The sequence below is a fragment of the Panthera tigris genome, chromosome A3 (genome assembly GCF_018350195.1).
Source record: "Panthera tigris isolate Pti1 chromosome A3, P.tigris_Pti1_mat1.1, whole genome shotgun sequence".
Classification (NCBI taxonomy): domain Eukaryota; kingdom Metazoa; phylum Chordata; class Mammalia; order Carnivora; family Felidae; genus Panthera; species Panthera tigris.
Window position 1 is genome coordinate 27212279 of NC_056662.1, and position 11479 is coordinate 27223757.

The following is an 11479-nucleotide window of genomic DNA, read 5'->3' on the forward strand; positions in this document are numbered from 1 at the left end:
CTGAGCTGAAGTCAGACACTTAGCTGACTGAGCCACCCAGGCAACCCTGATTTTTTGGATTTGACTCCAAAAGCATAGGCAACAAAAGTAAAAGTAAGTAGACCACATCAAACTAAAATGTCTCTGCACAACAGAATGAAGAGGCAACCTCCAGAAGGAGAGAAAATATTTGAAAACTATACATCTGATAAGAAGTTAATATCCAAAATATGTAAAGAACTCATACAGCTCGGTAGCAAAAATCCAAATAATCCCTTTAAATAATGGGCAAAGGACCTGAGCTGACATTTTCCCAAAGACGACATGCAATGGTCCATAGTTATATGAAGAGGTATACAACATCACTAATCATCAGGGAAATGTAAATCAAAACCACAATGAAATATTCATTCAATCTGTTAGGATGGCTATTACACCAAAGACAAGACAGAGAACAAGTGTTTACAAGGACGTAAAGAAAGAGGGTTGCTGGTACACTGCTGGTGGAGTGTGAATCAATACAACCATCATGAAGAACAGTACAGAAACTCCCCAAAAAGTTAAAAATGAGGCTATCTTATGATCCAGCAATTCTACTTCCGGGTATATATCTGAAGGAAATGAAAACAGTTATCTTGAAGAGATATCTGAAGTCCCTTGATCACTGCAGCATTATTCGCAATAGCCAAGATACGGAAACTACCTAAATGTTTGCCAGTGGATGAATGGATAAAGAAAATTTGGTACCTAAATATCACATGTACATATACAAGTACACGCATTTACAGTGGAATATTATCCAGTGTTAGAAAGAAGGAAATCCTCCCAGTTTGGAAACTTGGATAAACCTGGAGGACGTTACGCTAAGTGAAACAAGCCAGACACAGAAAACAAATCCTCTATGATCTCATTTATATGGTGAATCTAAATTAGCTGAACTCACAGAAAAGAGCAGAAAGGCGTTTGCCAGGGTTTGGAGGAGGAGAAGGTACGCACGAAATGGAGAGACGTTGGTCAAAGGGTACAAACTTTCAGTTATGAGATGATTAAATTCTGGTGATGTAACATACAACATGGTGACTGTTATTATTAATACTTTATTTTATACTTGAAATTTGCTAAGATTGCAGATCTTAAATGCTCTTATCTAGAAAAAAAGATAACTATTTGAGGTGATAAGCATGTTAAATTAACTAGATTGTGTGTTCATATATCAAATCACCACATTATACGCCTTAAATATAAGCAAATTTTATTTGTAAAAAAATTTAAGGTAAATAAATAAAAGGACCCTTCTGGTGGCGAGGAAAGAAAGAATATACATGGCTTAGGGCAGGTAGAAGTATTGTTTAGGTGTTACTTACAGAGAAGCATGTTTGTCTGGCAAGAAGAAGCTTCTCAGCAAAAGGGGAAGCCTATTTTTAAAAAGGGTGAGGGGGTGCCTGGGTGGCTCATTCGGCTGAGTGTCTGAGTCTTGATTTCAGCTCAGGTCATGACCTAAGGGTTCATGGGATTGAGCCCTGCATCGGGCCCTGCCCTGATAGCATGGAGCCTGCTTGAGTTCTCTTTCTCTCTCCCTCTCTCTCTCAACGTGAATAAATAAACATTAAAAAAAAGGAGAGAGAGGGAGAAAAAAAAGGGTGAGAAACATTAATTTCAAAGAACACAAGTTGCTTGTGAGGTCCATGGTGGGAATGGAAAGGGAGAGTTTGAGGTGAACAGGGATTATCACAAAGGAAGTATAGAACTGTGTAATCATCATACAGCTTTTGAAGAGTTTGAAAGGAAAAATAAAAATTTCAGATTTGGGTTTTAGAAATGATCCACTGGCAACTATATGGAAACAATGGAGGGAGTCAAAGTGATGATGGGAGACCAAAAGACAAGTGGGATATAAGCGTTACAGTATGTGTATTAATACTTCAAAGTATGTGTATGTGTATGTATGTTGTATTAATACAACAAAGTATCACAGGCTGAGTGGCTTAAACAACAGACATTTATTTTCTCACAATTCTGGAAGCTAAAAAGTCCACGGTCAAGGTGTCAGCAGAGTTGACTTCCTCTGAGGCCTTGTTCCTTGACCTGTAGATGGCTATCTTCTCCCTGTGTCTTCACGTGGTTTGTCTTCTGTGTCCTCACCTCCTCTTCTTATAAGAATGCCAGTCATATTGGATTAGGGTTCAGCCTAATGATTTTGTCTTTATTTAATTGCTTCTTTAAATTTAGACTCTATCTCCAAATGTGGTCATGTTCTGAGATACTGGGGATTAAGACTTGACCATATGAATTTGAGGGGACACAGTCAGCCAGTAACAATGGGCAAGAAAAGATGATGGCTGAATGGGAATAGCAGAGGCCGGGATGGAAAACAGGTGCTATGGAGGCAGCCTTGGAAGGTCTTTGTAGCCGACGTGATGTGTAGGGGGCAGTGAGGAACGAGAAGATAACTAAGATATATTTTAGGATTATGGTTTGAATACTTAGGTTGAGGCCAATTTCCTGTTTCTCCGTCTTGTCATCCTCCATGCCTTTGCTTTCTAAAGTGGAATCTGAAGTCATGGATCCAGAGAGTGGATTTTTACCATAATGTGAAGAATAAAGAAGGCTTTGGGAGTTGAAAGGCTTATGGAGTTTATTACCTAGTCCAACACTTTCATTTTGGGAGTGGGCAAAAGGAGGCTCAGAGTAGTAAGGGGATAGATACAGTCACATCCTATTAGTGCATCTGAATTTCCGCTGCACCCTTTTCACTTCTTTGGGACTATGGTCTGGAGGCATGTTTATACAACCCTCTGACACCTGCGTCCGTTTGTAGGCATAATTGCTCTAGCCAAAAATGCAGAAAAACGTGTACAAGAACAGGTGGCTTCTAAGGCTTTTCTGCAGCCGTTGGTGTGGTCTGGGTTAAAGTTTAAATATTATTTGGCATCTCTGTGCCTAAGTAAGCGGAGATCCAGATCCATTGGCCTCTGAACTAAGACTGCTAAGTGGGAACAACTCCTTCCTTAACTGCAACTCGGGATCATTTCTATTTGTGCCTGGATATGCAAGTTAGGGCTGGATTTGTTACACATTTTAACCACAAGGAGGCTCACAAGTCCTTGCCTTCCGCCACACCTTCCACATTAAAGAGGTTGGGTTCTGGGTGCTGCAGTAATGATTTTCCACTGGGAAGAAGCATAATGTCTAAACTCGGGCATCATGGGTTCAAAATCCTGCTACTGAACTATTAGCTCAGTGGTCAACGGTACCTGGGGCAAGTCGCTTAAACTCTCTGTGACTTGGTTTCCTCTTCTGGCAAAGAGACATAAAACTACGCTGTTAACCTCATGGAGCTGTTAGGACAAAAGGAGACTATGTATGTAACATGCTTAGGACAAGGCCTTGCACCCATAAGTTCTCAGTAAATGTTGAGGATTCGGGGGGTTGTTTTTTTTGTTTTGGGGGTACTGGTTGTTTGTGTGTGTGTGTTTTGTTTTGTTTTACTATTTGCCCCTTTCATTTGGGTAGGGTGGCAATGGTTGTTTCCCAGTCAGAGGGCACGCCAATCTTTGGAAAGCCAAGTGCGATTAGGGAACTGGGGTAAGGGATAAATTCCAAGAGTGAGCCCATGAGGCAGAATCTTGGGCTAAACCTTGAGCTAAAGAGGCAAAAGAAGACCTCTGGACCAAACACACTGACCTACCTCAAGAGTCTAGGATGAGGCGTTAGATAAGAATGTGTGGCTCAGATGGAAGCTGTGTTAGCCTGGAAAACTTCCATGTTGAGGGACGTAGCAGCGCCTGGTCAGAGGCTTAGGAATTCAGAATCTAGATCCTATAAGACTGTCTTACAGTGAGAACCAGTAATATCAGTCAAACCCTGGGACAACCTAGAGATATCAGGCTACAGAGGACTAGAGAGGCAGGACGGAAAGAGAGCTGGAATGAGCATATTTTCTTTAATGGATTATGTGAAGACCCAGCAGGTGTCTAAGGAGCTAGGGACCATGTAGGTCCTTTACTGACTCATTATTCTGGCTGTTAAAAGTCTTACGTCAGGAGTTGGTGCATGTTGAGTTGTTCTTGCCTTAAACTGACATCTTATCTGTTGTTTCTCATAAGGGTTTAAGGATATGTGCTTTCCATCAGGGATGCAGCAAATTCTTTTTGGCCCACATTTTTCTTTCTTCTTCTCATTTTCTTTGCAAGATTGCCTGCATCTGCCAATTCTATAACTGCACCTTTTGACCCATCCAGCTATCAAAATAAACAAAAAGATGAATAAACAAAATACATGAAAAAGAGTAGAGACTATTCGACTAAGGATGTTAGTATTATAGTAATAATGGTTAGAATGAACTACTGAAATGTAATGGCATTCTTGGGAAAATTAAATAAGTCTGTCCACGTAGAAATGCTTAATACTGGTCGCGACATGTACAAGATAAGAGTAGTTATCTCCCTTCCTTCAACCAGCTCTAACTGGACTTTATTTCTGTACTTGTGATGTTTTCACTTGTCGTTTTTCAGTCTCACCAACACTCGTTCCTCCTTGTCCCCAAATCTAGGTGCCTGCCAAGGAATGGACCTATACCTTTAATTTCCTGTTTTTTGCCCCACTCTGTTCATTATTCACTCAACAGTGCTTTGTTGAACACCAGAGCGTGTCCCAGGCACTGTTCCAGGTGCGTGACCCAAATGACGCCCTAGAACAGGGCTTTGAACATTGAAAGATCAGTGTATATTGCCGACCTGCAGGCTGATATTCTGGATGGTGTAAAACTCTGCACTTAGGTGACATTGTGGCTCGACCTTATCTGGATCTATAAAACACAGAGTACACACCCAACTTCCCAACACCCTGGGTTCCTTTGAGAGATCATAGTATCTTGATTACCTCTATTTGTGTTTTTCCCCAAACTCCCCTCCTGGAAGATAATTCCCAAGTCTCTCTTTCTCACTTGGATGTTCAGAATGGAAAAATCAGAATTAAGATGACTCTGATTCCATGAATCAACGTGTAAATTCTTTCCCCAAAATGTCTTTTGCAGCTCTAATTCCCTCCCCAAGACCAATTAGCCCTCACTAGAGTTTAAAGCAGGCTGAAACCAACTCAGTATTAGCCCAGAATTACCTTCTTTTGCTTCTAGAACAACTCAGTGATTGACAAAGATTTTCAGTTTGAAAAGCTGATCCAAGAGAGGGTGCAGCTTCTAGCAGCAATAATCCAAAAGGAAATCATGAAAATAAAAATCATAAACTTTAGGGACGTCTGGGTGGCTCAGTCAGCTAAGCATCCCACTTGGGCTCAAGTCATGATCTCATGGTTGGTGAGTTCAAGCCCTGCATAGAGCTCTCTGCTGTCAGGGCATACCCGCTTCAGATCCTCTGTCTGCCTCTCTCTCTGCCCCTCTTGCTCTTGTTTGCTTGCTTGCGTGCTCTCTCTCTGTCTCTCAAAAATAAATAAACATTAAAAAATACCTTTAGGGGTGCCTGGGTGGCTCAGTCGGTTAAGCGTCCGACTTGGCTTAGGTCATGATCTTGTGGTTTGTGAGTTCGAGCTCGAGCTCCGCATCTAGCTCTATGCTGACAGCTCAGAGACTGGAGCCTGCTTCGGATTCTGTGTCTCCCTCTCTCTGCCACCCCCCCCCGCCCCGCCCAAGGATAATCATTAAAGTTTGTGGTTTTTAATTTTTTTTTAACGTTTACTTATTTTTGAGAGACAGAGAGAGCCGGCGGTGGGGGGGGGGGGGTGGATAGGGGCAGAGAGAGAGATACACAGAATCCAAAGCAGGCTCCAGGCTCTAAGCTGTCAGCACAGAGCCCCTCACGGGGCTCAAACTCATGCGCCGTGAGATCATGACCTAGCCGAAGTCGGATGCTTAACCGACTGAGCCACCTAGGTGCCCCTCTCAAGGACAAACATGAAAAAACAATAAACTTTAGAATCCCCAGGAAGCTTAAGCAGAAAATATTTCCGTCAGAAAGTTCTTCACTGCTCAGTCATAAAATCTATCGTATTGTTAGAGCTACGGCCATGTTCAGTCTGGAATCCAGAATCACCTGCCTTAACCCCAGCTCCACGCCTTGAGCCTGTTTTTGCAAAACTCCAGATATCGGGCGTCAACCTACAAATTTTTCACTACACGTATTCTAAGACAAGAGCAAGATACCTCTCCTGACTGCTTTAAAGGAACGTTCAAATCCACATAACAATGGAGAAGCAAAGTAATGGGACCTGTTATTATCAGAGGCAGTAGCAATTGAAAGTAGGTTGGAGTGAGAGACACCTGGGATGAGACCCCGTTGACATTTGGGACAAGGATATTAAGGACACCAGGGATGCTGCAGTTGCTTCTACATACGGAAGGGACATCATATGAGAAACCTTGGGCTCCGCCCATATTTGCCATCATGAAAAACACCATAATGGTCGGAAGTGACAGACCACCCTTATTATGGGACGTAGTCACTATACCAAGGCTTTTCACTACATCTCAGTTATCTCTGTAGATTGTCTTCACGGCCGCACATGATCAGTTTTTCAATAATTCTATGCGTAGAACCCCATTCTCACTCCCTTTTCCCTCCTCTCCATGGTCTGGTTACCTGGGGAAGCCTAAGCCAGGAGCACAAGGACAGGTAAGGCCAGGAACAAGAGTTTAATGTATCCTGAGAGGGAAGAGGAACGATCCGGCAGCATACTGATGTGCCAGGAAAGGTTGGTCTTCACTCGGATTTTATTGTCTTGGGTGAGGCTGAGTCATGGCCAATAAATCAGAGAAGGGCAGACCGCCCCACCACCCGTCAGCTTGTGGGTTAGCAACATAAATCGACGATCCAATGTTCAGAGCCCTTCTCGAGACATCATCTGGGAAGGCGGAAGGCATTAATTAGCAGAGGACCTAGAAGTCTGTCACGAGTCTGTGACACTGTGGAGAGAATGGACCCACTTTCCAAGAAGCCTTTCAAGCTCCTCTCCTTGGGCAATGGAGCCTCCTCCCTTATGTTCTCACAGCCTTTCTGCTTCCTTCTTTCTGCCATAATGTTTTTCATGTTGAGTCGGGACTAAGGATTTTTCTAGTTCATCTCCCCCATCAGACTGACATTGTCAAAGGCAACTTTTGACAGTGAGCCCCTGAAGGTAGGGACTGGCTATAATTTCTGTATATCCAGAGGGTCCAATGCACGTTTGTTGAAAACAATGAATTAATGAATGCATGTTGGTATTCACTCATACCCTGATAGATCTTAGAACTGGCATTTCTCAGCTATTTAAATGCAGCCTCAGAGAGTGGAAGATGTTTGCCTCGGGTCATACTGCGGGCAAGAAAAAAACCAGACTAAGACCCTCCTAACCCAGCCCAACATCCAACTCTTTAACTATGCCTTTACTCCTTATTTCCCACTCCACATCCTTAATACTGGCTCCTTCTGCGACTTTCTTAGACTTCAGCCATCAAAGAGTACAGCAAAAATACCTACCCTCCCCCCTCGCCAGATTCTCCAACAAAAAGGGGAGACTGCCTGGGCTCCATCAGTAAGTGTGTCTGTGAGTCCACTGGGTTTTCTTTTTGGAGTCCTTAGTCTGTGGTATAGTCATTTTACACCTTTTGATGGGCCGAGGGCTCTTCCAGTCTACTCTCTTCTTCTTTCAGTTGCAGGTATCAGGGACAGCCTGGTGCATATCAGGAGACCTGTTTTGCCCTTGATATCCAAGTAGTCCCTTCTCCACGAAAAGCAGTGAGCGTGAAGCCATCCACTGAAGCCTTACTGTCTTTCAGTAGCCATCGTAAGCACTTTCCATACATGAGCCCCTAGAATCCTCACAGGATCCCGATAGGCAAATGTCATTTGCCCAGGGTTACACAGTGCTTAGGAGTGAGGTCTGGATTCGGGTCTGGCTTACTTGTTTCAAGAGCACATGTTCTTTCTATTACCCTGGGGGGATTATGCCTGAATAGCGATGGAAGGAGGGATCTATTAACGTGAAAAGCAGTGATGGGTGGATGAGAAGTAGGGTCACTATCTTCTGAAAGACATGTTCTATGCAGGCCTAGAGGGCAGAACCAGAAGTCTTGGCTGGAAACAGCAGCGGGGCAGGTTTTCACTAATTGGACAGACCTCTGATGATTAGAACCATCTGAAACTGGTCGGACTGACTGTCTGGGAGATGGGGTGGTTCCTGGTGTCCAAATGCTACATACGGAGTCTGCCTGACCACTTCTCTCAGGTCCTGCAGGGAGGACTGGTGAACTGGCTGGTGTGAATCTCTGTACTAGACAGAGTTCTGAGAGAAGAAGAAAGCAAATTCTTGCATTCTGATGGGGGTGGGAGACGACAAATACGTAACACTACAGCCTGTAGATAATATGGCAGGTTGTTAAGTTTGTAAGAAGATACACAAATGACTAAAGTTTGGGCTAGGAAATTGATAAAGACCATTCTCTGCAATAGAACTCAAGCTCAGAAAGGTCAAATGACTTTCTTAAGGCCACACAGTTGGTAAGCCATGAAGTCCCAAATGACTCCAAATCCATTGCTCCTTGCAACCAGGGGAAAATGTCTCACCAAACACATACATCTTCTGGCTCTGTCTTCATTTTTTAGTTTAATGTAAATCTTATCTTGAAATTATTATAGATTAAGAGGGAGTTGCAAAGACAGTAAAGAAATCCTGTGTAGCCTTTGCATAGTTTCCCCAAATGTTGTTTTGAATAACTACAGCACAATGTCAAAACAAGGAAACTGACACTGGTGCAATGTTTATGTATATTTCTACGTCATTCTATCACAGGCATTGTTTAGTGTAAGCAATCAATATGCGGAACTGTTCGATCACCACAAAGATCTTCCTTGTGCTACCTAGCTCCCTACTTCCCCAACATCCCTAACCGACGGCAACTAACAAGATATTCTCCATTGTTCTAATTTTGTCATTTTGAGAATGTTATATACATGGAATCATACAGTACACAACCTTGTGAGATCACTGCATCTATCAATAGTTGTTTCTTCTGTCACTGTGTAGTATTCCATGGTACGGATGTACCACAGTTATAGAACATTTGGCTGTTTACAGATTTTGGTTATTACAAACAAAGCTGATATAAATATTTGTGTACAGATTTTTCTGTGGACAAAAGTTTTCATTTCTCTGGATAAATGCCTAGGGGGTGAGTGCTAGCTTTAAAAAAAAAAAAAATTGCCAAACTATTTTTCAGAGTGCCTGCACCATTTAACATTCTCGCCAACAACGTATGAGAGATTCAGTCTCTCCTCATCAGCATTTGGTATTGCCATGGTTTTAAATGCTATCTGTTCTAACGGATAATGTGTAGTATCTCCTGCTGGTGTTAATTTGCATTTCCCTAATTGCTACTGATGTTGATCATCTTTTCTTGTACTTAGATGCCATCCTCCTTGGTGAAATCCCTGTTCATTTGCCCATTTTCTAAATGGAATATTTGTGTTTCTTATGAGGAGTATGTCTTTACTTTTTTATCGAAGCATAACTAACATACAGTGTTATGTCAGTCTCAGGTATACAATACAATGATTCAACAATTCTCTACATTACCCAGTGCTCACCATGGTAAGTGAAGTCACCATCCGTCACCAAACAACGTTATTACGATCTTACTGACTCTATTACCTATGCTGTACTGTTTGTCTCCATGAATTATTTATTCTGTAACTGGAAGTTTGTACCTCTTAGTCCCCCCTTTTTCTATCTATTTCACCCACTTCTCCCCAACTCCCCTCTGGCAACCACAATTTGTTCTCTGTATCAAAGAGACGATTTTTGTGTGTCTTTTTCTTTGTTTGTTCATTTGTTTGGTTTCTTTTTTTTTTTTTAACGTTTATTTATTTTTGAGACAGAGAGACACAGAGCATGAACAGGGGAGGAGCAGAGAGAGAGGGAGACACAGAATCTGAAACAGGCTCCAGGCTCTGAGCTGTCAGCACAGAGCCCGACAGGGGCTTGAACTCACGGACCGTGAGATCATGACCTGAGCCGAAGTCAGACGCTTAACCGACCGAGCCACCCAGGCGCCCCTGTTTGGTTTCTTTAATTGCACATATCAGTGAAATTGTATGGTACTTGTCTTTCTCTGACTTATTTCACTTAGCATAATACTCTTTAGGTCCATTCACGTAGTTGCAAATGCCAAGATCTCATTCCTTTTTACAACTGAGTACCATTCCATTGTGTATACATATATCACGTCTTTTTTCTCCATTCATCTATTGATGGACACTTGGGTTGCTTCCATATCTTGGCTAATGTAAATAAGGCTGCAGTAAACATAGATGTGCATACATCTTTTCAAATTGGGTTAATATCCAAAATATATTAAGAACTTATACAACTCAACACACACACACACACACACACACACACACACACACACACAAATAACAATCCAATTAAAAATGGGAAGAAGACCCAAACAGACATTTTTCCAAAGAGGACACACAAATGCCCAACAGACACACGAAAACATGCTCAACATCACTCATCAGTAGGACAATGCAAATCAAAAACCACAAGGAGATATCACCTCACACCTGTGAACAACTAAAATCAAAAAGACAAGAAGCAGCAAGTGTTGGTGAGGATGTGGAGAAAAAGGAATCCTTGTACACTGTTAGTGGGAATGCCACTATGATCCAGAAATGCCACTTCTGGGTATTTACTCAAAGATAATGGAATATTTTTAATTGTTGAATTTTGAGAGTTGTGTATGTACTCTATTCGAGTTCTTTGTTGGCTATGCAGTTGGCAAATAACATCTTTCAGTCTATGATCTCTTTTAATCCTTTCCATCTTTTTTTATTCATTACCATACCTAGTTACGGTTTTCTTTTTTGACCTTTTTTGTGGTGGCAACATTTAAGATCCAGTCCATTGGCAAATTTGCAGTATATAATACAACAGTGTTAACTATAGTCACGTTGTTGTGCAACAGAGCTTCAGAATTTACTCATCTCGCATAATTCAAATTTTGTACCTCCTGAAACCATCTCTCCACTTCCCCCTCCACACAGTCTGACTCCTGAGAGCCCACATGTAAATAAGATGGTGAGGTATTTTTCTTTTTTTCATCTGGCTTATTTCACTTAGCATAATGTCTTCTGGGTTCACGCACGTTGTCAAAAAATGGCAGGACTTCCTTCCTTTTAAAAGGCTGATTATTGTGCTCGCTTCACCAGCACATGTATTAAAATTGGAACGATACAGAGATTAGCACAGCCCCTGCACGAGGATGACACACAAATTCATGAAGAAAAGTCTGATTATTATTCCACTTTTATATATACACACTTTCTTTAGCCATTCTACCGTCAACATACATTTGGGGTATTTCCACACCTTGGCTATTGTAAATACTGTGAAGAACATGGGAATGCAAATATCTCTTCAATAGAATGATTTCATTTCATCCAGCTATATATCCAGCAGCGGGATTTCTGGATCATATGAGAGTGCTATTTTTCATTTTTGGGGGGAG

General features: G+C 41.9%; 1 protein-coding gene and 1 non-coding gene across 2 annotated transcripts; one reads left to right on the forward strand and one right to left on the reverse strand.

Annotated features, from left to right (window-relative positions):
• Positions 1-3962: 3962 nt before the first annotated feature.
• On the reverse strand, positions 3963-6666 carry DEFB115 (defensin beta 115). Its single transcript, XM_042979718.1, is given in 2 exon segments — positions 3963-4220; positions 6573-6666. Coding segments are annotated over 2 exon segments (333 nt in total). The 3' UTR covers positions 3963-3981.
• A 4498-nt stretch (positions 6667-11164) lies between these two features.
• Positions 11165-11268, forward strand: LOC122237467. The gene has a single exon (XR_006216081.1). It is a non-coding gene; the product is annotated as a U6 spliceosomal RNA (small nuclear RNA).
• The last annotated feature ends 211 nt before the right edge of the window (positions 11269-11479 follow it).